This window comes from Cynocephalus volans, chromosome 17 (assembly GCF_027409185.1).
Source record: "Cynocephalus volans isolate mCynVol1 chromosome 17, mCynVol1.pri, whole genome shotgun sequence".
NCBI lineage: Eukaryota > Metazoa > Chordata > Mammalia > Dermoptera > Cynocephalidae > Cynocephalus > Cynocephalus volans.
The window spans coordinates 29,340,556-29,366,895 of record NC_084476.1 but is presented as its reverse complement, the minus strand read 5'-3'; the positions used below and the strand labels follow the sequence as shown (position 1 = coordinate 29,366,895).

At 42.4% G+C, this 26,340-nt stretch overlaps 1 protein-coding gene across 4 annotated transcripts in view; it reads left to right on the top strand.

Annotated features, from left to right (window-relative positions):
* The window catches only part of ZNF462 (zinc finger protein 462), a 130,995-nt gene that overhangs the window by 43,240 nt on the left and 61,415 nt on the right, over window positions 1-26,340 (top strand). For 2 of the 4 annotated variants that reach the window (XM_063082200.1, XM_063082201.1), the window contains exons 2-7: window positions 10,370-10,619; window positions 11,147-16,770; window positions 17,583-17,747; window positions 19,471-19,574; window positions 22,556-22,674; window positions 24,560-24,751. In XM_063082200.1, the coding sequence (XP_062938270.1) occupies window positions 10,400-10,619; window positions 11,147-16,770; window positions 17,583-17,747; window positions 19,471-19,574; window positions 22,556-22,674; window positions 24,560-24,751 (6,424 nt within the window). In that variant the 5' untranslated portion in view covers window positions 10,370-10,399. Of the gene's footprint in view, window positions 1-6,172; window positions 6,288-10,369; window positions 10,620-11,146; window positions 16,771-17,582; window positions 17,748-19,470; window positions 19,575-22,555; window positions 22,675-24,559; window positions 24,752-26,340 lie in introns of those variants that run through there. The other 2 variants (XM_063082202.1, XM_063082203.1) reach the window with 2 other exon arrangements.

The window sequence follows — 26,340 nt, the reverse complement described above, 5'->3', positions numbered from 1 at the left end:
TCTGAAGAAAGATAATTCAGTGTTATAGCTCTTGTTCTTCTGTGTATGTCTTTGTCAGCAACTTTCAGTCTTCCAAATGTGTTTCCAAAATATGAACACACTGCTTGCATGCCTAAGAAGTTCTTTGAACCGTCAAACTACAGACAATGGATTTTGCACCTTTTTAGTTACTCTCCTGAGTGTGAATTCAGGGCAGAGGAGACACTGGAGGCTATTCTGGAATCTGCCACCCCATTGGAGAAAGACCCTTATTGTTAAGACTATATGGGGCATGAACTTTGTGTGAATAGCTGTTGATAAACTGAATAACATTTATGGAGTATCTTTACTGCTAAGTTCTTTTCTCAAATTATGGAATTCAAAAGATTTTTTTCTGGTTTCAGAGAATTTGTGTTCTAGCGGGCTTGGACAGGTTATTTTTCTAAAGACCTTAGTTTTCCTATCTGAAAAATGAAGATGTTGGGACAGGTTGGACTATATGATAGTTAGGATCTTCTCTCTAGTGGACATTATGAGCCTGTAGATGATTAACTTTTAGAGTGAATTCTTCTCTTTGATTTAAGGAAGGCACAAGTAATATATTGTTTCAATATTTTGGGGAAACACAAAGAAGTGAAAACTGTGCTTCTACCTAATTTTGTTATACTTCCCTTTGAACTATAAACTGAAAATGTTTATAGTCATACAATTTTGAGCTGTAGGGGAGAATTGTTCCTCAGGTTTTCCAGAATGAAACAAACAAGAATAAAAAGGTTTTTGTGGAAGGAAGGTGACCAAATGGTCTCATGTCTTGTCTCAAGAGTAGCCATAGATGATGACTGCAGGTTTTACATCAGTCCAGGGTAGTTTAGCAGTGTCATAAATACATGGGTAGAACAATGCAGCCAGGTGCACCTTGCCCATGGATGAGGAGGAGGAAGATGGTCACTTAAATATCAAGGACAAGTGGGGACTTAGAATTCCTGGTATCCTAGTAGTTAGCTAATGATTGTGATGTAGCTCCATTTGCTTCATTAGTTGGCATGGGGAGTGTCATAAGCAGTAGGTTTTCTTTGGTTTTATTTTTCTGGTCATGGAGGCCCTTTGGAATTGCTTAAGTTCCTAAACATTTAGTTTGAGTTGGTATTGCAGGCTAATTTTCTCCTGGAAAGCAGGCATGCATACAGTTAGTCATTCATACCACAAATCTCACCAGATCCAGACCCATGCTGGGCCCTGGGGATATAAGAACAAAAAAGAACACATCACTCTCCTCTGAAGAGTGATTTTGTGTAGCCTGGGGCCCCATCACTTTGAAAGAAGATAATTTTACACATTGGAGAGGAGAAAATATGTATCGGTTTTTCTCAGAAATTTTAGTTGGAGGCTACATGCTAACTGTATAAGTTGACATTGGCCCCGTACTTACAAAACCCACAGCATCATCAACAGTGCAAGGCTCTTATCACTAAAGAAAGATGGACCAGTCACATGTCTTGATCTTGTATTTTTCATGGAAATTTTTTGGTAAAATACCCAAATCAGAAAAATAAAACTAGAAACTCATGATATCACATGGCATGAAAATTGCTAAGATCAGTTAGAACCATAGAATTATAAAATCTTGGAGCTGAGAGAGAACTTGTTGATCAACTGGTCCAGAGACTCCCCAGCCAGCATCCCATGAAGGCAAGTGGGTTATAGGTAGATACTGAAGGTATCTAGAAATCTTTCATGACAAAATTTTCAACCTCAGCACTCTTGACACTTTGGATCAGATAATTCATTCTTGTGGGGTTTGTCCTGTGCATTATAGAATGTTTAGCAGCATCCCTGGCCTCTGCCCACTAGATGCCAGTAGCACTTCCCCTCTGGTTGTCTAAAAATGTCTGCAGATATTGCCAAATATCCCTGGGTTGGTGGCAGTGGGGAGCAAAATTGCCTCTGGTTGGGACCAGTGCTGTATGATAACAAAGGGTTAGTAGAAGCATCTAACTCTTATGACCAACCTTTTTCATGTTTGGTTGGAATCCTGTCATTCAGAAGCTCTGATTCATTCACTGATTCATTCCTTCATTCATTCAACACACTCATATTTTAGGAGTACCTGTTGAGTACGCTGAGTTTGTTGTCCCTCGGTCTGAAGATACCAAAGTGAACAAGACAGACATAGACTATTCTCAAGGTGCTTCTGTTCTACTGGGGGAAAGCAGACCACAAACAAACAAGTGTCATGTCAACAATGAAGGAAATAAAGCAGTGTAATGTGGTAGAGAGAAACTGAATGTGGGTGAGTGTTGTGGGTAGAGGGTTTGATTTCATGGGGGTGGGGGGATAGTAGCTAACATTAAATGGGTCTGTTCTCATGGGGGTAGTAGCTAACATTAGATGGATTTGTTGAGGATTTAATCAGGAAAAAAGTCTTTCAAAATATGAGAAGGAAATCCTGTAAAACAGGTCGTTTGTAGAAAAAGGCTGAGCATGGTGATCTAATCTTTTCATTTAGCAAAATGATCAAAGTAAGAGCCTCAGAAGATTTGCTCAAGGTGAAGGTGGCAGGCAGAGACATCACACCTGCGGTCACTTTTTGGTTTTCATGACCTGAGACCAAATTCTTTAATTGGCTAGATAGGCATTTCTGTATGTTTTGTTTGTTTGTTTGTTTGTTTGTTTGTTTGTTTGTTTGTAGAACAGCCCAGTAGTGAATAAGCTGAAAACCTAAGTTTACTGGACAATAGTGGGATTTTTCATTAAGGACTTATGGAATGTGGTGCTTGGCCAAGTGCCTGAGAGCACTGTAGTGTTTTCACATGGTGACGAATTCTACTGTTGGGTTGGCAGACAAATGTTTAAGCTTTCTGCTTAGTTCTTGGGGTGCAGCAATTTTTAGAAATAAACTTACTTGCTGATAGTAGATTGAGGATTGCAAGAGAAAAGAAATTTCTTAGCCGTCATTAAAAAAAAAATTCTAATTCTTGAGTATCTGCCAGTCCCATATATAAACACATACTGTGCTTTTCCTACTGTAAGTTTCTATTAATTTATTGAAGCAAGGGTGGGGAAAAAAAATGGATCTGAATGGGCCGGTTGGTTACTTTGTTAAGGAGGAAGGACAGCTTTCTAATGGCTTCTGCTACAGGTGGAGGCCGAGAGGGGACAAAAAACAAATCTCTTGTCTCCTTGGGTAGGAGGACTTGAAAGTGTTCATGGGCTACACAGGCCCAGCCATTGTTTGCCATTCTAGAAAGCAGGCTGCTTAGGACTTTCATTCTGACAGGGTAATTAGATCAGGAACCATGGTTTGGAGAGAGAGAGACGAACAGATCCAGGTGCCAAGCTTAGGTAATCAGTTTTGTCTGCTCTAAGAAATTAGACTGGAAGAGTTATTGTATCGACCTGCCAGTGATATCGGCAGGCTCGGGACGATTCTCATCTAACTCAAGTGACTCATCTGAATTTTGTGAGCAAACTATGAGCACACACAGTGAGCAAGCCTCAGAGAGATTAGATTGGGATTTTTGTGGAGCTTTCCCCAAGTAAAAGAAGTTCTTTTGGCAAAACTTCCTTAAACACTTCGCAAGTTAACAGCCATGCATCACATGATTTTTGGATTCACTCACTGAAAATGTAGAGTCAAGACTTGGTGTGTTTGATTGGATCTTATGAGCCAGGAACAGTTTTGACCATGAAGACACATCCAAGACCTGAGGTCAGTCAGGCTGACAAATCCACAAAGTACTCAATGCTCATTTTGGTCTTTCGGGATGCGGGAGATGACTTTTAACTGCAACTTCTGCTTACTCTGCGTCTTAATCCGTTCTATAATAAAGACCCAGCAGCATATCTGCATCGTCCCTTTAATTTCACAGTTTGTATAATGAGAGTTCTTGCAGTGTGAAACGTGTCTGTAGAAACCTAGGCAGCATTCTGAAGAGTCTGTAAAGGCTACGCCATGATTGTCTGTCTCAGCCACTCGGGTGAGGTTGGGCCCTGGAGGAGAGAGATGAGTTCATCTCTTGTTCTAAATCCCAGGGCAAGAATGGCTTTAAAGTTGCCAAGGAACTTCCTGATGAACCCATGACATTTCGGAGAAATTTTCTATACTGTCACCTCCGGTTTATCCGTTTGACAGCAAGAATGGTTTTCCATTATTTGAAAGAACGTGATGAGCTGGGATCTCATGGGTCGTGGTTGTGTTTTGAGAGTGTTAGTGTGATGGAAGCATCTTCGTTTTGTTTTCTTTCTGTAAGCCACGTCTCAAGAATATCGTGAGGACACGTCTCAGGATTAGTTATCTAGTGAACTGCAGGTTCCCCTTTGCAGACAATGAAGCCTAAAGCTACTGAGATACCACCCCACTTCCTCCCTTTCTTTTCTTGTCCATTCTCTCTCCTTTTATCTCCCTGTTCAAATCACACGCTTCCTTTTCTGAGGACAGGAGAGCTGGCAGACTGCCTATTGGCCTGTTGGCCTCAATTAGCCTTATACCATTGCAAAGGAATGCATGAATTCTCCAGAAAGTATGTAGTATCTTTTTTCGGTTTAGACACTCACTACCTGCTTTCATAACAGGTCATTCAGCCAGAAGTGTTTCTTATTTACATATCTGACATGTGTGGCCACCGACTGTATCCCTAGATGCTCATCTCATTTTAACAGTGATCCCAAAGGTTATGAAATATGACTCCAACATGCTCTGTAATACTGGAAAACTTTATGCAAGGGAGCAAACCTAAAATAAGAGATAACCTAAAGATTAACATCCTTGGCCAGAAGGCGACTGGGTTATTAATCTGCAAATTGCCTGCTTCAGACTTTGTGCTGGTGTACAAGGTCCCACAGATGGACCAGGCCGATCACATACAACAGAGGCCACATGGCATTGGCAGGACTTGGTCTCATGGTATTTCCCTGCTACTATTTAAATTCAGTCTCATAGTGGGGGTTACATATGTGATTGCAAATTAATCCTTTCTCTTCTGAAAATTTGGTTTTGAAGAACAGCTGTGTCTCCCTTCTGAATTCCTTAATTATTTATCCTGCCTGATATGTTAAACCTTTCATTAGTGTGGTGAATTGCCAGTACACAGAACTGCTTAGATCATGTAGCAAACAGTATAAACATTTGATAGGACATTTGAAGACACCACATGGTGAGCCAGGATCTATAGTAGTACCAAATGCTGTGTGATCGATGGGGGTAGCTTGTTGTTGGAAGTTCTTTGTTGTCTTATTTTGCTGATTTATTTTTTTTGACTATGACATGGGAGTAGTACATATGTCATTTGTACTTATTCAGAAGAGGACTGATTCTGCTTTAGTTCTTGTTAAATTTGGAGTGTACATGCCCATATCTGAGTTCAAATTAAATCAAGAAAATTAATTTCTTGTGTGTGTGTGTGTGTGTGTGTGTGTGTGTGTGTGTGTGTGTGTGTGTGTGTGTGTGTGAAATTCTATATTTGCATCTGTAGGTTTGATTCCATAACTACTGTTCCTGAAAGAGATTTCACTTCAACTTCTCAATTTAGTACTGTTTGGAAAGATGATTTAAATGATTTTTAAATTATTAGAACTTCTACTTTGACCATGACAAGAGTAAAAGATTAGAAGTGATAAAGAATACCCCTTGTTGCTAAGAATAGCAACCCAACATTAACAAGTTTATTTATTCGTGGTTATTTTCCCCCATTTTTATCCTAAGACCCCAGGGCTTGCAGTTAGTAATATTAACCTCTCAGTACATCCCACAACTCATCATATCAACAATCCCTAATCTGTAAATAAATTTTTTAGAATGACCTTTAGGTTCCTGATTTTTCTGTTTTTCTAGGTGAAACTATTCCGAAGTTTATGCGTTCTATTACCTGTCCTTGGTTAATTGGTTTTTCCATTCATAGGAAGGGAAAGTAAGAAAAGCACAAACAACAGGTGCTAACTAAAGCTTTTTATTAGAATTCTGATCAGGGAGAACTGGGGATTTCAGTGTCTTATAAATGAAACTAGGTTTCTGGAGTGGACAAGAGGAAAAGCACCTTATGGTGTTTCTGGTTCTATTTCTCAAAGGCTTTGAAGGTTATAATTAGTTGCTACGGAATCACATGGCTGTGGTGCTTCACAGCTTTATTTCTGGTCTGCAGTCCTTCAGTCAGAGAAGAGGTTAGATCCAGGCGAGGCCTATGCAGTTTAATTTGGTTGCTTCCTGGAGGCAGTTGGGATTTTGACTTGAGGACCACATTTCTGCTTCTGAGCCATCACGCTTAAAGAGCCGTGCTTGCCACGCTGACCTGGACAAGGGTGGATGGAGGCAGGTTTGTGAGAATGCTGGGAAACATCAAGGATGCCTTCCGTCTTCAGTTACAGCTGAGCAGTGAGTTGGAAGGACACACAATGAAGCTGTGGTCTGTCTGCTTTCCCCTTCCCAGAAGGAAAGACCGAGGCATGATGGGTCCCTGGAATTCTGAGCACAGAAAGTGGGTGGGCAGGTGGTATAAGTTAATATTGATGTTCCTGAGATTCAGAAGGAGCAGCTTGTACACATGATTTCCTTTTCCCCCATTCCCATGTGTATATTCCAACTTTAAAATGATCTCTGGATATTCTTTAAATACGTCTTCAAGAGTTTGTCAAACATAGACAATCGGATTTGGGGTTTTTCATCAAAACTTCCCATTTTGAAATCCCCAAACTGTAAATGTAAGCTGAACAAACCAACAATCAATAAGTGATACTGGCGAGCAATGAGTAATCAGGCTGTCCAAGGGTTTATGTTAGGAGAACCAATCATGTTAGGTGCTAGGCTATTCTAGAATGAATCTGAATTCACTTAGTAGGCATCATCATGGGTGGTGTTTAGAGTCTAGTCTAGCCTGTTTGACCTCGAGGGACCTGGGAATATTGCATTGGGGGGCAGGGGATGGGGGTACTTGTTTTGATTTATAGACTTATCTCATGGCCTTTTGAAATAATTTTTTTTTTTTTTTAGTTAGTTCAGAAGCTTCCTCTTCTGCTTTTGATTTTGCTGATTTGATAAGTGAGAAAAAATATTGCTAATCTCATAATCACAGTTTATTAAATGAAGTATTAAATACGAGACAAAGGCTTTTAACTTCAAATTATAATTTTGTAGCAGATCAGTGGCTAGTTTAGCCTGTTGGGGTTGCTGCTCTTCTGGGTTGATGAAACAGTCAAATATGTAGAGCTTATTTCTCATCTTTTTTTCTCATTGTTCGTTTTTAGAGGATTACCATCTGTTGCAAAAATATGCGTTTTGGTTGATGGATGGGTCATCCTCAGGTCCAGTTGTCTTTGTCTCTCTCCTTCAGTACTCTCTTCTTCTCCTCCTACTCTCACTTTTTGCATGTGTGTACCACCCACAGTATCATAAACACATCAAGTTTCTGTTTCTTTGATTGTTTGGGCCATGCCAGCAATTTCTGTTTTCTTCTTCCGTCAGCGTCTTTGTGAGAAATGTGTACACGAAGGCAAAATGGCTTTCAAGTAGGCTACATCCTGATTTCGATACTTGGAGCAGACATCAAATTGAAGGCCATTCGGCTCTACCTGTCGCTGGTTCTCTCAGCAGCCTGGAGATTAACCTCTTCTAAGGCTCTGAGCTATTTTTAAGCTAGAGGCTGCAACAACATTAAAGCTAGAACCCATTAGGAAATCACTTTCATCATCTCTTCTTTTTCCAAATCAGTGGCTCTTTTTTCTGATCTCATAACCCTTTAATCTCCTTTGTAGTAGAACAAGGAGACTGTTAGTTTGTGTTTGCATCCAGTGAAGTTAGCATCCTTGATAGCAGCTTCAGAAGACACCAAGACATTAGAGAACTGCATAGAGAGATGAATTTCATCTCTAGGTGGATGACTTCATGCTGAAGGTGCCCTGCATTCCTTGTGCAGAAGTGTGATTTTTGTTGATGTTGTGCAAACCAGGCTCAAACTTTCCAAAAGACACACAGCAGAAAGCCTTTTGTTGCATTATTTCTAAAGGCTTGAAGTTTTGAAGGGAAGAGATTTTGTTTTCCTCTCTGCTACACAATGGAGCTTTCAGAGAACCTCTTTTAAAAGGAATAGCTACAGCCTTTGTGTTGAAGGGTGTGTCTGTTGGCAGGGTCTGCTGATGCAGACAGACTGGCTGGTGATTAACAAAGGTCATTAGACTTTGGAATCTGGCAAGCAGAGTCAGATGGCATGTCTTCTGTGTGTGGAAGGACGACTCCCAAGAAACCAAGGCATTCTGGAGGTGCCCTCACCACACCCCTAAATCCTGCTGTAGAACAGGATCTCTGTTCCAGGGTCGTCCTGCTCTCACCAGTGTTCAGCTGGGACTAACGAACCAGCATATCAATCATGGGATAAAAGAACCTTTGGAGATCTTGGTGAATGACATTTGAGGAAGAGAAAAAAAGGTGCTGCTTTTTGGAAAGAAATGAAAACAGCTAATTCTTTGTTGGGAAGAGAAGAGCCTAGGAGGAGCCCAGCCTGCTCTTCTAGCATTCATTTCTGATTGTCAGCCTAGCAGAATCCAAGAGAAGCCATGTTGTGCACGCAGGAGAAGCTCTGAGCTAAAATGGCTGCTCCTAAAGCTCAGAGGACTAGGGCAGCTTAGTGAGTCTTAGAGCTTCAGTGACGCAGGAGCTCATATCTCTTGAAAGTGTGATAAACACATTCAGCAGAGCTGTGGCTTGTTTGGCTGAGATGAAAGGACTAAGCTTGGGGGATGGGGAGTGCACACTGGATGATCTGCTTTTTTCTGTGAAGTGTTCTAAATGCAGGAGTCGTCTGCACCATGGAAAAATTTGTTTTCAGGTCTAATGGACTGTGCGAAAGGAGAAGTGGGGTGGGGCCTCAGTGACTGCTGTAATTTGATCCAGAGCTGATAGCAACCTCTTCCACACAATTTGGGTTGGTGCTTAGACATAAAAGCTTGTGTATCTGGAATATTGAGACTTAGCTGAAAAAGCTCTGGTGCACAGTTCAGTGTTTATTGAAAAAGGATAAATTGCTGGGTGAAAGAAGAGGAGGTAAATATCTGTGTCTCACTCTGCAAGCTCAGACTGTCCAGAGCTGGACTTGCCAGAAGTTATTTTAGCAGGCTACCAGGAGGAGCATTCGTTCATAGAAAATCCTCCTGCCTTGGCTCCTTTTACTACGTTGACATATTATTACTGGACTTTATTCCTCCTGCAGAAATAATTTATCTTTTATAATAAAGGTACAGAAAATTGCATCAAAAAGTAATTTGGCTACAGCTTTAGTTCTTGGATATCTGGTTCTAGATTACAGTGACTCAGAGTTTGTGGTGAGCTTAATGGAGCAAATCACTCATTAAGATAATAACTGGGTATCTCGAATTAGGATATATGTTAAGATAAGGAGTACACCTTTCTAATCCATTTTTGACTTCTTAAAGGTGGGACTCTCCATTGAGTTAGTATGAAGCTTTCTGTATATTTCAGTCACACAGTAAATAGCTGAATGAAGATAGCTGGGCAAGTTTTGCTTTGTTCTACACCAGGTTCAAAGCTTTTCACATCCAAGTGTACATTTGTGAAGGAGAGAAGTGGAAAAAGATAAAGTCATGACTATAGAAGCCCTTCTTCAAAACTGTGAGTTTCTGTTGAGATGCCAAGGTAGAACTTTAGAAACTGGATTGTCATCCAAAGTTGGTTGTTTAAAAACCTCATGAGAAATATTTTACAACCTAATTAGATTGGAGAAGCTGTTAGGTTATAATTGGTCGGTAGTAAAAGAGCAAATAACCATTTAGCTCATGGGGAAAAAAAAAAAACTCTTTGGGGAAGGAAGGAAAGAGGTATACCCAAATATCGGTAAAGATGTTAAAATAATAAAAGCGACAATAAAAACTCTATTGCCCCTCCTGAGATTCAATACTATTTCATCATTTGATGATAAAGCACCAATGTAATAATATTAAAATAGATATTAGATTGAAATTTGTTTTTCTTCTGTGTAGACATCCTCTTTACTTTTGAGAAGCTTGTAGTTCTAAAGGAAAATGAGTTCAAGGCAGAACCGAAGTCAATATAAGTTACCAAGAAATTTGAATTCAGTGGGAAAACTCAGAAATGACACTGCTAAAACTTTGGAAGTATTAGTTTCACTGGTGAATGATATTTGAAGATATATCAAGCCAGAAGAACTTTATCTGGGTTTTTATTTTTTTTCTTTGAAGTATGAAGTCAAAGACATCATCTCTATTATGTCTGATTTCCTTTCTTTGGTCAATGTTCCAGATGGCAAAATCCAGTAAGAGAAATCTACTGATACTGGAATTTTTTCCATTAGTGGACATGTAGCCCCATCTGCTTGAGGTATGTGATTAGTGCATTCCTTAAGATGTTTTGTTCTGACTTCTGCCACAGGTTCCTAATGTGAGAGGGTAGACCCAGATCATGGAGGTGCTGCAGTGTGATGGCTGTGATTTTAGAGCCCCATCTTATGAAGATCTCAAGGCACACATTCAGGATGTCCACACAGCATTTCTGCAGCCAACTGATGTTGCTGAGGACAATGTTAATGAGCCACGATCCGGGTCCATGAATGCCAGTAATCAGACAGAGGTGGAGTTTTCCTCTATAAAGGATGAATTTGCAATTGCAGAGGATTTATCAGGTAAATCTGTACTTAACTCAGCATATCCGATATATTTTAATTGCTCTTGTTTAGTCTTCTATAACTGTGATTCTTTATATATGTGGCTTCTATAGAATTTCTTGCTCTTTATGAGCCATTTCTTCGTGATTTGGGCATTGTGTTTCTCTTCTTGAGTATCCTAGGTATCCTGATGTCTCCAAGTTAACTTTTAATTTTGAGAACAAGGTATTATCTTGGAAAATCCTAGAATAAATATTGCAGTTTATGAAACTTGTATATTTATAGCTCTGTAGCTCATTTATAGAGATGGAGAGAGTGTTGAATCCAAAGCCATACGCTGCATCTTTCATCTGTGAGAAGGTGCAATCTATGTATGTTTATTAATGCTTCATGAATGCTCTTCAGGGCCTCATCTTGAGACTTTAGGAATTTTGAATGTGATGTTTATTAATGAAGAATAATTGAAATGCTACTGATTTGCATGATTGAATTTCTTAATTCTCTTTTGCTCTGCTTTTCTCACTTTCCTTATGCTTTCTCTTTAGGTCAAAATGCAACTGCATTGGGGACTGGAAGTTATTATGGCCACAGTCCAGGATATTATGGTCAGCATATTGCCCCTAATCCCAAACCAACAAACAAGTTTTTTCAATGCAAGTTCTGTGTACGCTACTTCAGGTCAAAAAACCTCCTCATAGAACACACTAGGAAGGTCCATGGAGCTCAAGCTGAAGGGAGTTCGGCAGGACCCCCTGTCCCAGGATCCTTAAATTATAATATCATGATGCATGAGGGATTTGGAAAGGTCTTCTCCTGCCAGTTTTGCACATACAAGTCACCAAGGAGGGCAAGAATAATTAAGCATCAGAAGATGTATCACAAAAGCAATTTGAAGGAGACCAGTGCTCCCCCACCTGCTCCTGCTCCAATGCCAGACCCTGTGGTTCCACCTGTTTCCCTGCAAGACCCTTGCAAGGAACTGCCAGCAGAGGTCGTGGAACGCAGCATCCTAGAATCCATGGTCAAACCTTTGACCAAGTCTCGAGGCAACTTTTGTTGTGAGTGGTGCAGCTACCAGACGCCCCGCCGAGAACGCTGGTGTGATCACATGATGAAGAAACACCGCAGTATGGTCAAGATCCTTTCTAGTCTGAGACAGCAACAGGAAGGGACAAATGTACCTGAGGTGCAGAACAAGAGTTCCCCTAGCCCCACTTCCAACTCCACCTATCTATCCATGAATGCTGCAAGCCGGGAGATACCCAACACTAACATCTCCAACTTCAGGGGCTCCATTGGCAACTCCATCATGAGACCCAATTCTTCAGCTTCCAAGTTTTCACCCATGTCTTATCCTCAGATGAAGCCGAAGTCACCTCACAATTCTGGCCTCGTTAACTTGGCAGAGAGATCCCATTATGGGATGACTGACATGACCAATTCTTCTGCTGATCTGGAAACCAACAGCATACTAAATGACTCTAGTTCTGATGAAGAGTTAAATGAAATAGACAGTGAGAATGGTTTAAATGTTATGGATCACCAGACATCAGGCATGTCTGCAGAGCAGCTGATGGGCTCAGATGGCAACAAACTGTTGGAGACCAAGGGGATTCCGTTTAGAAGATTCATGAATAGATTCCAGTGCCCCTTTTGTCCTTTCCTCACCATGCATCGACGTAGCATCTCCAGACACATAGAAAACATCCATTTATCTGGAAAGACAGCTGTCTACAAATGTGACGAATGTCCATTTACTTGCAAGAGCTCATTAAAACTTGGGGCTCACAAACAGTGTCACACGGGTACAACGTCAGACTGGGATGCTGTAAATTCCCAGAGTGAAAGCATTTCTTCCTCACTTAATGAAGGTATGATGTCTTTCGAGAGTTCGAGCATCAATGGTAGAAAGTCAGGAGTCATGTTGGATTCCTTGCAACAGCAACAGCCACCGCCACCGCCACCACCACTACCACCACCACCGCCAACACAGCCACAGCCACTGCAGCAGCCACAGCCACCACTGCTACAGCCACCACATCAGGTGCCACCCCAGCCACAACCGCCACCAACGCAGCAGCCACAGCCACCCACACAAGCCCCACCCCTGCACCCTTACAAGTGCACCATGTGTAATTACTCCACCACGACTTTGAAAGGGCTAAGAGTCCATCAGCAGCACAAACATTCGTTCTGCGACAATTTGCCAAAATTTGAGGGGCAGCCCTCAAGCCTACCATTGGAAAATGACACAGACAGCCACCCCTCTTCCAGCAACACTGTGAAGAAAAGTCAGACCTCAATTCTTGGGTTGTCCTCCAAGAACAATTTTGTAGCTAAGGCCTCTAGGAAGCTTGCTAATGACTTTCCTCTAGATTTATCACCTGTGAAGAAGAGAACTAGGATTGATGAGATAGCAAGCAACCTGCAGAGCAAAATTAACCAAACCAAACAACAGGAAGATGCAGTGATCAATGTCGAGGATGATGAGGAGGAAGAAGAAGATAATGAAGTGGAGATAGAGGTGGAGCTGGACAGGGAAGAAGAGCCAACAGAACCAATCATGGAGGTTCCCACTTCCTTTTCAGCCCAGCAGATTTGGGTGAGAGATACCATTGAACCCCAGAAGGAACCCAACTTCAGAAATGTCACCCACGATTACAATGCCACCAATGGGGCTGAGATTGAGCTTACCCTTTCTGAAGATGAAGAGGATTATTACGGCTCCTCAACAAACATGAAAGATCACCAAGTTTCTAATACTGCTCTGCTGAATACCCAAACTCCTATCTATGTAACTGAGCACAATAATGAAAACACAGACTTTAGTGATTCTGGAAGGCTTTACTATTGCAAACACTGTGACTTTAACAACAAATCTGCCCGGAGTGTTAGCACACACTATCAACGAATGCACCCATATATCAAATTCAGCTTTAGGTACATCTTGGACCCCAATGATCATAGTGCAGTGTACAGGTGCCTGGAATGCTACATTGATTACACCAACTTTGAAGATCTCCAGCAGCATTACGGTGAACACCACCCAGAAGCCATGAATGTACTCAACTTTGACCATTCGGATCTGATCTACCGGTGTCGGTTTTGTTCCTACACGAGCCCAAATGTCAGAAGCCTGATGCCACATTACCAAAGAATGCATCCCACGGTTAAGATCAACAATGCAATGATATTCTCAAGCTACGTCGTGGAGCAGCAGGAAGGGCTGAATACTGAATCCCAGACCCTGAGAGAGATTCTGAATTCGGCTCCCAAGAACATGGCAACTTCCACTCCCATGGCTCGTGGTGGTGGTATACCTTCTGCATTTAATAAAAGCACTTCTTCAAAGACCTTCACTCCAGAATGTGAAAATCAGAAGGACCCTTCGGTCAATACAGTTGTCGTTTACGATTGTGACGTTTGTTCATTTGCAAGCCCCAACATGCATTCTGTCTTGGTTCATTATCAGAAGAAACACCCCGAAGAAAAGGCTTCCTACTTTAGGATCCAGAAAACCATGCGAATGGTGTCTGTGGACAGGGGCTCCGCCCTTTCTCAATTATCATTTGAGGTGGGTGCTCCAATGTCTCCCAAAATGTCCAACATGGGTTCCCCACCCCCCCCACAACCCCCGCCACCAGACCTCAGTACTGAGCTTTACTACTGCAAACACTGTTCCTACAGCAATCGGTCAGTTGTGGGAGTGCTTGTCCACTACCAGAAAAGACACCCAGAAATAAAGGTTACTGCCAAATATATCAGACAGGCTCCTCCCACAGCTGCAATGTTGAGAGGGGCCGAAGGGCCCCAAGGTTCCCCTCGGCCACCCGCCCCCATGCAACAGCTGAACCGCAGCAGCTCTGAAAGAGATGGCCCTCCTGTGGAGAATGAGATGTTCTTTTGCCAGCACTGTGATTATGGGAACCGGACGGTCAAAGGTGTGCTCATTCATTATCAGAAGAAGCATCGAGACTTCAAGGCCAATGCAGATGTGATCCGGCAGCACACAGCCACCATCCGAAGCCTCTGCGACCGAAATCAGAAGAAGCCTGCCAGTTGCATGCTTGTCCCATCCGCTAATGTGGAGCGGGACAAAACTAAGCTCCGAGCACTCAAATGTAGGCAGTGCTCGTATACCTCCCCTTACTTCTATGCACTGAGAAAGCATATCAAGAAAGACCACCCTGCCCTGAAAGCCACGGTCACGTCCATCATGCGATGGGCATTTCTAGATGGCTTGATAGAAGCTGGCTACCACTGCGAGTGGTGCATCTATTCCCACACGGAGCCCAATGGTCTGCTCCTGCACTACCAAAGGAGGCACCCAGAACATTACGTGGATTATACTTACATGGCTACCAAACTCTGGGCTGGGCCAGACCCATCCTCTCCCTCTCTCATGATGCCAGCTGAAGCCAAAACATACAGATGCAGGGACTGTGTTTTTGAGGCTGTCTCCATCTGGGACATCACCAATCATTACCAAGCTTTCCACCCCTGGGCCATGAATGGTGACGAGTCAGTGCTACTGGATATCATCAAGGAGAAGGATGCTATTGAGAAGCCCATCCTTCCATCTGAAGAGTTGGTAGGCCCTGTGAATTGTGAAAACAGTATGCCCACGCCACTCCCCGAGCAGGAAGCTGAATGCGCAGAGGATGCAAGACTTTCCCCAGAGAAAAGCATGCAGCTTGCTTCAGCCAACCCCGCCATATCCTCCACCCCATACCAGTGCACGGTATGCCAGTCTGAGTATAACAACTTACATGGCCTTCTCACCCATTATGGAAAGAAGCACCCAGGCATGAAAGTGAAGGCTGCTGACTTTGCCCAGGACATCGACATCAACCCAGGTGCCGTCTACAAATGCAGGCATTGTCCATACATCAACACGCGCATCCATGGTGTCCTGACCCACTACCAGAAGCGACACCCATCCATCAAGGTGACCGCTGAGGACTTTGTGCATGACGTGGAGCAGTCCGCTGACATATCCCAGAATGACGTGGAGGAGACGAGCAGGATTTTCAAGCAAGGGTATGGTGCCTACCGATGCAAACTGTGTCCATACACGCACGGCACTTTGGAGAAACTCAAAATCCACTACGAGAAGTATCACAATCAGCCTGAATTTGATGTCTTTTCCCAGTCACCCCCGAAGCTGCCAGTCTCCCTCGAGCCCGAGATAACCACTGAAGTGAGCCCCTCCCAAATCTGTATTACTGAGGAGGAGGTGGGAGAGGAGCCCGTGTCCACTTCTCACTTCTCTACCTCGCACCTGGTCTCCCACACTGTGTTCCGGTGCCAGCTCTGCAAGTACTTCTGCTCCACGAGGAAGGGGATCGCCAGGCACTACCGCATCAAGCACAACAATGTCCGAGCCCAGCCCGAGGGCAAGAACAACCTCTTCAAGTGTGCCCTGTGTACCTACACCAACCCCATCCGCAAAGGGCTGGCGGCCCACTACCAGAAGCGCCACGACATTGATGCGTATTACACCCACTGCCTGGCAGCCTCCAGGACCATCAGTGACAAGCCCAACAAGGTGATCATCCCGTCCCCACCCAAGGACGACTCCCCTCAGCTGAGCGAGGAACTGCGGCGGGCAGTGGAGAAGAAAAAGTGTTCTTTGTGCTCCTTCCAGTCGTTCAGCAAGAAGGGCATCGTGTCCCATTACATGAAGCGCCACCCAGGAGTGTTCCCAAAGAAGCAGCACGCCAGCAAGTTGGGGGGTTACTTCACTGCGGTCTATGCGGATGAGCATGAGAAGCCCACACTGATTGAAGAGGAGGAGAGAGGCAGCTTCGAGAAAGCCGAGGTGGAGGGCGAAGCTCAGGAAATCGAGTGGCTCCCATTTCGCTGCATCAAATGCTTCAAGCTGTCTTTCAGCACAGCGGAGCTGCTGTGTATGCATTACACGGACCACCACAGTCGGGACCTAAAGAGGGACTTCGTCATTCTGGGCAACGGCCCCCGTGTGCAGAACTCCGCCTACCAGTGTAAGCACTGTGATAGCAAACTGCAAAGCACAGCCGAGCTGACCTCACACTTGAACATTCACAATGAGGAGTTCCAGAAGCGTGCCAAACGTCAGGAGAGGAGGAAACAGCTTTTGAGCAAGCAGAAATATGCAGATGGTGCTTTTGCAGATTTCAAACAAGAGAGGGTAAGGATATGTTTTGATTTCCCTTCCCCCAGGAGGCCTCTCATCACTGGTGCCCACGTGCACTTCTTCGTTGCCAGCCAAACTGCTGCAGGCTTCCTAGTGACTTAGCTTGCCAGAGAGCTCAATAAGTCAATTAAACGTTTCGAGCTTGATTATCCCCCGTTCTATGCTCACCCCTCTCCACCGTCCTGTTCCTCTCCCTCCTTCCCTCTGACTCCTCCCATGGCTCCCCAGGGGAGGTGTGGGGTGGTTTCTATGTATGTCTTCCTGCCAAGTAGCCTTATCTGAGGCCTAGTTATACAACAACGCTCGCTCTTCCCTAAGGCAGTTGTGGGCTGTCTCTTGGTATCATTAGCGCTTCTCAGCCATGTCTTGGTCTTCAGTGTTTGCTACATGAAATTAACATCTCAACGAGTAGATTTTTCTTATCAAGAAGTTCATTAATGGCACAGCTATGCAACGTTTCACCTGCGTAGTTGAAACTGGCTTGAAAACCAGATAACTTAGTGGCAGTGACGATGATCTTCCACACAGAAATCTTCTCTACTCACCAGACATAACATATTTGGGTTCCGCAGACTTTGCATGGTAGGCAGTGCGCCATGATGCTGATGAAATTCTTATATAAAAAATACTCACCTCTATCTCCCTTGATTTTTAACCTGCTAATCTGCCTTAAAATATATATATATATATATATATATATATATATATATATATATATATATATATATGCTAGTAAAGTACAAGAATGAATACTGGCAATTGAGGGAGGGCTCGGAGTACTGATGGCTACTACTGTATTTTACCAGCCTTTTGGTCACTTAGAAGAGGTGCCAAAGATCAAGGAGAGGAAGGTGGTGGGCTACAAGTGTAAGTTCTGTGTGGAAGTGCACCCAACGCTCCGAGCCATCTGCAACCACCTCCGAAAGCACGTCCAGTACGGCAGTGTCCCAGCCGTGTCAGCCACTGTGAAGGTGAGAACGGGAAGGTCTGGACGAGCAGTCTTGTGTGTGAGTGATTCGAGTTACTCTCTAACCCCATTGCTTCAAGCAGCTCAGGAAAGAGCATCTCGGAATGCGGGCATTCCTGAGTCATGCTTGGATTGGTTTGGCTTGTTCTGATTTCTTTGCAGGTTGGACCTTCCTCATCTTTCTGTTCAGGGACAGGTCAAGTTTTGACCTGGTTTCCTTCCATGTGGATAGTTCGGTGAAAACAGAAGGTGTGGGATTCTCCGTATAGGAGGCTTCGGGTCGTCTTTCTGTTTTGCATTTAGGTCTGCGCTCTTTCGAGTTACCTGAGCTCTTGAGAGGAATCAAGAGGGTTCTGTTCCCACCATCGTCTGCTCCTCCCGTGGCCTGACTTCTTACTGTTCTCATCTGGATGACAATGCAGAGCTCAGGAGAATCTCTTTGACTTCTTGTCCTGGGCTGCACTGGAGAGTGCAACAGACATTAAATCTAGAACTAAAAGCTTTCAAGTCACGGTTGCCCCTGAGAGCCCTTTAACCTGGTTTGTCTCCTCTATCTCCTCTCCCTGTATGGTGCTGACAAGTGCCTTTCCTCTTCTCCTGACCTTTCTTAGGCCACCTGTTACGAACATCATAATCCTAAATAGCAGCTGCTGTTTGAATAAACGAGTCACCATCCCTACCTTCCAGGATATTGCAAAACACTTATCAGTTTTGAACACAGAAGTCAAGTCAGGGTCTGTCCTTTCTCTCTGGATACATGAACCTAGTTTTGTCATCTGCCCTTCTTGAGCTTGTATCCCATTTTGCCAATTTAGCTTGAAGGTAAAGCTGCTACTTTTCTTCGTTGAAGACTGATGCCATCCATCTTTTGGCAGAACGGTGGCAACCCAGGGACAGCAGGAATCTCACCTTCTTCCACACACTACCATGGTGTGCCCAGGCTTGCTTCCTGGAACCACACAGGAGATTCCTGTATAATCAATAATCCAAGAAGCTACCTTGAACAGTGGATGACTTAAAACCAGGCTGCTTCTAGTATATTTTGAACTGATTAAGCAGCAACCTTTAGTTAAGGCGTGAAGTCACCGTCTGCGGGTGGGAGGCAGCGAGTAGGATCTTTTGCTTTGCTCAATTTCCAAATGATGGCTCAAGGCTCCTATATGGCTCAACAACTCTGCTTTTTTCTCCTTGCTTTCTTTTTTCTGAGCCATAATCCTAACCCAACTCTATGTCAGTTGAGATGGGATCATAATTTGAATTTTCTTTTTAAGGTGGGGGATGAGTCTTCAGAATGCCCCTCTCTCACATTTCCCAGGCAGTAGTAACCTGTGTTTCTGTACGTTGACCTAAAACCACCACCACTGCATGAAGAATGCCAGTCGGGCTTGCCCTCCCTCTAGGGGGAGCCAGACAGGCAGGGGAGGAAGCTTTGACCGGAATGCTGATGAGTTTGGGAGAATGAAGGGAGAAGAGGAAAGCTGGACGCAATGATGATGGATATTTATTTTGTTGGTGGGGCATGTGTGTGTGTGTGGTTCTCTCAGCAGGAGGCTGAAGACCCTTCCCACTTGTTCCTGGATGAATTGGAAGCAGCCAAAGATGCCAGTGGCGCCCTTGTGGGCCGGGTGGATGGTGAACTCTGCTTGCTTGATGGAATGTTGGAGGATGAAACCCGGCCGGGGGGATACCATTGCAGTCAATGTGACAGAGTCCTGATGTCCATGCAGGGGCTGCGTTCTCACGAGAGGAGCCACCTGGCCCTGGCCATGTTCACCCGCGAGGACAAGTACAGCTGCCAGTATTGCTCCTTTGTTTCCGCTTTTAGACACAAGTAAGTGCTGTTGGGCAGTCGCTAGTGGTTTCTGGGAGATGTCATAGTAGAAGGTAGCTAAGCTAGGGCGGGAGAAGCTTGGATACGTAAAGCCCCACTTACGGTTTATACTTGCTACTGTATTACCTTGAGCCTCAGTCACCTCATCTGTAAAGTGGGGCTAAGAACAGATTGATTGGATGGCATTAGATTTGGCAAATGCAGGCATTTTTTTAACATGAGAGTTGGGGGAATTGCTATGATTTACCCAAAGGGGAGACACAGCCACAGGGCATAGAGTTTACTGATGCATCTGTCAAACCTAATTCTCATTTAAGAACATTCCATATGGAGCACTAAGTTGCTAAAGATGAAAAATTAAGACTGTTAACCCATGTGAACAAAGAATTATTGAATTATTTTTAAAAAGATCTTGAAAGGTAAAGAACTTTATGGATGTCAAATAATTACTTTGAAATATGGGGAGATTGAGGAAAGGGAGCTTTGCATCACTCATCACAGCTTTTAAAGTGTAAATTTGGGGTAGATGTGTAAGGCTTTTTGGGGTGATGGGAAGAGAGGTGGTACTGAAAAGAAGCAACCTTTTGTTGCCTTTTTCTTTCAACCATATAAAAGAGAGATAAATATTCAATAATGCATTCTGACAGTCTTGGATGAAGGTGATGGGTTATAAGATTGACATGCTGTTTATTCTTATGATAATTGAAAATAAATGATGAGCTGTTTGCTTCTTTAAAAAAATAAAGTGCTAGTTAGTAGTTATTGAAAAGCAGGAGGAGGCAGTGTTTCGACAGAGGTTAGGATAGGTTATTACTCTTATTATACAGAGCCTAATCTTTGCCATCAGATCCATACATTGGCATAAAACTTGTGTAGTTCTCTTCAATTCATTATGTATTTATTGAACAGCCTCTATCACATTGTCTGGCACACAGTGGAACCTCAGTACATAATTGTGAATAAACAAATATCCCCTGTGCTAGGCACTGTGCTTTGGGGGAATATAAAAATGAATGGGACATGGTCCGTGATCTGAAGGAATTTAGGATCTAGGGTTAGTTTATACAGCAAACATACAAAAACATAAAAATTTATTTTATTGAAATATATTGATTATCCATATTTGTTGGGTATGGAGCTAAATATCAATACATGTATACTATGAAGACACATGTCTTTGAAAAGAAAAATCAACAAAATACTATGATGTTCCAAAGAAGGGAAGTGTTACATCTACTTTAACAGGATCAGGAAGATTTTATGGAGTAATGAGCATTTCAGTTAAGCCTTAAAGTAGGAAGATAGGACTTGAGTGGTTTGGAAAGCACATGTGGTGTGGAGGAAAAGATGAGAGGGCACAAGTGGAGCAGAATGTAAGGCTCATTGTGAGCCTGGCTGGTGGTTCATGTGGACTAATCCTTAAGTTACATGTAAAGGAACAGTGGAAGATAAAGTCTGAATACTTGAGTAGACAACGTGTTTAGAGTCTTTAAGTGCCAGGAATTAGTACTTTCTAATTTACATTACTGGTAATAGGGAGAGTCAGAAATGAGTAATCATAATTGCTAACATTAATTGCACCTCACTGTACTCATATACCAGGCTCTGTACTCAGTGCCTTCAATTATTACTCCGTTTCATTCATAAAACAGCCCTATGAGGTATGGTCCCATTATTATCTCCATTTTAGGGGTAAGAAAAGTGAGGCCTAGAGAGGTTAAGTAACTTGCCTGAGGTCACACAGCTTATAAGTAATAACCGGAATTTTATCCCATGCAACCTGACTTCATAGCTCATGCTCTTGAGTTGAGAAAAATGATCAGGGAGATCAACTAAGAAGCAGTAATGGTAGCTGATCTAAGAAATTAGGGAATGGTTCCGGGAACGTGTCTGTGTGCTGCAGAAACATTGACTCCGTGTATGGCATCAGGGACAAAGTAAAGTACAAATGGCACCTAGAGTTTTAGTCTGGTAGACTGAGAGAATGGTAGTGCCATTTACAGAAACAACGAAATGAAGTAGGTAATTTGTTTTGTAGAAAACACTGATGTTTAGGACGGGTTGAGTTTAAACTAGCTAAAGGACATCCAGAGGGAGATGTCCAGAGGCACTTGACAATGTTGCTTTGGAGCTCAGGAGAGCATTATATGTTTAAATGGTGAGTATCACCATTCTCATATAAGTCACCTAGGACGGATTTAGGGCCCTGGAATACAGATACAAACTACAGCTTCTTCCCATACCGCGTTTGGTTGATTTATTATTTTTTAGACTAATTATTATGAAGTACTGGGGATTCGTTATAATGAACTTCCTTATAAGTAGCTTCTGGAAGACTGATGTACAGCTGACAAGGTTGTGTTTATCAAAGGGACAACCAGCCTTTTGATCACGTGGCTCCTTTAAACACACTTACATCGCGCCTCCACATTAACAGAGACGCTAGAAACAAGGCAGCACCTTGCCAGTAGGTCAACTAATTTGAAACTTCCCTTCCCCACTCTTATGTTCACAATGAAAGTAGAATTAAAATTTAGAAAGAAAGTTAGCACTTTGTAAATGCTAAATTTTTCTAATTCTCATTCTTTTCTTTTTTTTTTTTTTTAAGTTTGAAGACTAATTGATAGGCTCTCTCACTGGCTTGACAGAAAACTTGAATTCACTCATATTATACCTTCTCTTTTTGGATAGATACCCTCTTTCCATTACTTCTGGAAAAGGAAAGATAAGGCTCTGTCATTGCCATATGTCTCAATCCAAAAAGATCCCTTGATCTCTTCCTTTAGCTTCCCTCCTCTTAGAGTAAGTACAACAACTCATGCCAATTTACTTACTGTTTTAGTCGGTAAGCGTCATCATCAGATAGCAAACAAAAGGACTTTGAATGGCTTAGAAGTGGGATTCCTGGAAAAGGGCGGTGAGAAAATGTAGCATGCAATGTTTAATCTTATCATTTACCTTTTTTTTCCTTCTGCTTGAAGTTTGGATCGCCATATGCAAACCCATCACGGACACCATAAACCATTCCGATGCAAACTCTGCTCCTTCAAGTCCTCCTATAACAGCCGGCTGAAAACACATATACTCAAAGCTCATGCTGGTGAGTCGGTATTCGTGGTGTACTCTCTGAGTCTGAAATCTACTGGTCTTTATTAAGTGACATTTTAAAAGTCTCTTGGCCCACATATGAGGGTGAGTTATTCTCAAGATGATTACATGTTCAGTTTTATTTTTATATAGTAAAGAAAAATTAAAGAAAATCACCTAAAGCCAAAATAATACAAGGTCCATGTCATCCATGTTATGGTTGATTCTAAAAGGTAAGAATGATACTGTTTTGTTTTTTGAAGAAAGTTTAAAATAACCTAACCTTTCAAATAGCATTGCAGAGAATTGTCATATCCACTAAAGATAATTCGCAACTAAAATAAAGTTAGACTCTTAAGGAAGTTTGAAGTTGAGTATTAATCTGTACACCAGTCTGTTTGTTTTCACTGGTCCACAAAACGTTTATTACTAAAGATCCTGTTTTCTCCTCCTCTTCTTCCATTTCTTCTCTGATTATTCAACTTCATCTTAAAAATAAATGTTTAAAAATACATGTTCATTAGAGAAAATTGGGAAATGAAAGAAGAAATATAGTCAGTCATCTATAGTCTTATTATCTAAAGACCACTGTTATTAACATTTGATATATTTCCTTTCAACTGTTTTCTCTTATAATTATTTTTAACAGTTGTGATTATAATGTAATCTATAACATATTTGTTGTGATTATAATGTAATCTATAACATATTTTACCCTTCTATGTATCTTTAGTTGTCTATGTTATTACAGACATTTCAAGAATTTATTTTAATGGAATGGTAGTTTATCAAGAGAATATGCTCAATTTACTGAATTGTTTCCTTGTGGTTGGAAATCGAGGTTGTTTTATACCATTTTCAAGCATAAATAATGTATGTTTCTGAATAAAGCTTTCTATATATTAAAGGATATTTCTTTAATAGAGACTCTCAGAAGTGGAATTTTGAGTTGGAGACACGAGCGTTTCTAAGTCTATTGTGACTAAAAGCAAAATCGCTTTCTGAATTGATCGTACCAATATTTATCTGTCCAACAATATAAGCATGTCCATTTCACAGCCTTATTTCTTAAAATGTAATTAATGTAAAAGCTGACTTATGGCAAATGTAAATCACACTATAACTTAATTTGGTCATGATAATCTGTGCTGTATTTCAGTGTCATAAACTTAATTAAAAGAAAAAAAAACTTATTTTACTTAAATGTTCTTATTATTCAAGAATATTGGCAATACACATACACACTCACCCTTCCCTTCTCCCTGTTTATGTGTACAGTGCTCCATTGGAGAAATGACTTATTTTTTACTGATTTCCGAACTATTGATTAGACCAGTAAATGGTGTTTTATGCTGAGGTTTGCGAACTGGTCCTATGCATATATGTATATACCAGCAATGTGTGGGGTGAGGAAGTATATGGTTAGCAAGGAAGTAAAGAATGCACTCAGTGACTGTGCTTGAAAAGCCACTGGTAGATCTTTGGGGAGAAAATTCAGTATATTATGTTCTGTGGTTGATAAAAAGGCAACCTTGACTGAAAACTGACACAGGCATTTCTAGTATGGAGACGGAGAAGGAAGGATTGAGAAACCCTTCTGAAGGAGGCATCATGGACAGTCGGGTTTCATTCCCTACTGAGGAATCATCCCAAGTAGAGCATGATATGGAAAGGGACCAGGTCACATGATTATGGAGCTTGTGGGAGAGTTTCCATCCTAAAGCAGCACTGTGGTTGTGGGACTGGGCAGGTAGTTGGTCTATGAGGGTTCATAGACGGTGAATTTTGAAGTTCATTCTCTAGAGTGAATTAACCGTGTCATTTTGTTTTCTACCCCTGCCTTTCACCCTTCTCCCCTCCTTTGTCCTGTTCTGCCCCTCACCACCATCTCCTCCCAGGTGAACATGCGTACAAGTGTTCTTGGTGCTCATTTTCCACCATGACAATCAGCCAGCTGAAGGAACACTCCCTCAAGGTCCACGGAAAAGCCCTGACCCTCCCCAGGCCACGAATTGTCAGTCTCCTCTCCTCACATGCCCACCACTCCTCCCAAAAAGCTACCCCAGCTGAAGAAATGGAAGACTCCAACGGTAAAGATTCCAAGCCAGAGTTAAATGCTTAGGGTTGGGCGGGGCTGGGATCAATTGCCAATCATTCTCTCTAGAGAAAAATTGCATGTGAAAACAGGATGGTTCGAGTGAAGGAAGAAACGTGCAAAGGCTGAAACAGTAGAGAAATTGGAGTTGGAAGGAGAAGTGAACTCGTTGAGCATCTGTGTGATGCCACCGTAAAAATGTCAGTCAGGACTCGTGTGAGCATTGCTGGTGGAAAGAGCATGTTGTGTGGGATGCGTTAGTGTTGGATACTTCTAGTGCAGTTTCAAGCAAGAAAGCAAATGGAAGACCAGACATTTCTTTATTTGTTTGTTTGTTTTTATTTATATCCTGTCTTGTTCTAAAAAGTAATTTTATACACACACACACACACACACACACACACACACACACACACACACACATGCTGTGAAGTGTTCAGGGTGCCAGATACATAAGCTATCGACAGGAAATTCAGAGTAGGAATGGAGACGCTGAATGAGTGGATCAAATATGACTGGGTCACGTGATACATTAGGGGCGGAAGGGTGCTGAGAAAGCAGTAGCTGGGAGGAGAGCTTAACTGCCCAGTTTTGGAGCTTTAGAAGAAATTCAGGGAGCTGTGGAGAGGGTCTGCTCACTGGCAGTGTGACCAAAGCTGTAGAGGAGAGAATGATAAGCCGGTCTTGGAGCCTGCAGTGATGGCAACGTGAGCAAAGGGAGCATTTATTGTTTTGATCAGACCAGAAAACAGACCTGTTTTGATTACTCAGCTCCCCTCAGATGACTGCACAATAAGATACTTAGGAGAGAAGTGGAGGAAGTCTGTGGGTTCTTAGAGGTATGGAAGACCTCAGAGCTGATCTCTCCCAACCTCCTTGAATGTTTGAATCCCTTCTGCAGTATCTCTAGTAGCTAGTTAACTGCCTCCAGCCTGCTTGCTTCGCAGATCAGGGAACCGACTGTCTCCTAAGGTCTATAATTACTCTTGGTAGGAGCCTAGTGGACTGGAAAGAAAGTGGAACTGGATTTGAATCTTTCTTCTATCAACGCTAGTCATGCTTCCCTGGGCAGTCTTAGCTTCCTATACTCATATGTATAACTGGATAAAGATTATATCAACCAATTATCTTGAGAGATTAATGAGAAAAACATACCGATGTAAAACACCTAGCCTAATATAACCTCTGACATATAGTAGGTATTTGATTAATGGTTGGGTTTTTTTCTGTGATTTTCATCTTATGGTTGCAATTCTGGCCTTTGGGACCATTTATAACAAGTATGAATTTTGGGTTATTTTTAATGTAAGGATTTAAAACAAGTGACTGTTAAGGTAACCTAATGACCTGATGGCCCAATTTGTCATCATGGTCTAATTCTCAGATTCTCCAGAGAGTAAATGAGTAATCTTTATTCATGAAGTCTGTGAGCACACACCTGTAGGAGGAAATTAAAGGGTAAGTCGTGAGACGAAAAGCTGCCTGTATTGACATGTAGAGCTTGGTGGCCTTTCCTTTGCAAATTATTAAACAGTGTGTTAGACACTATAGTTCCTTACTGGTGTCCCTTGTCTTAGAGGACTT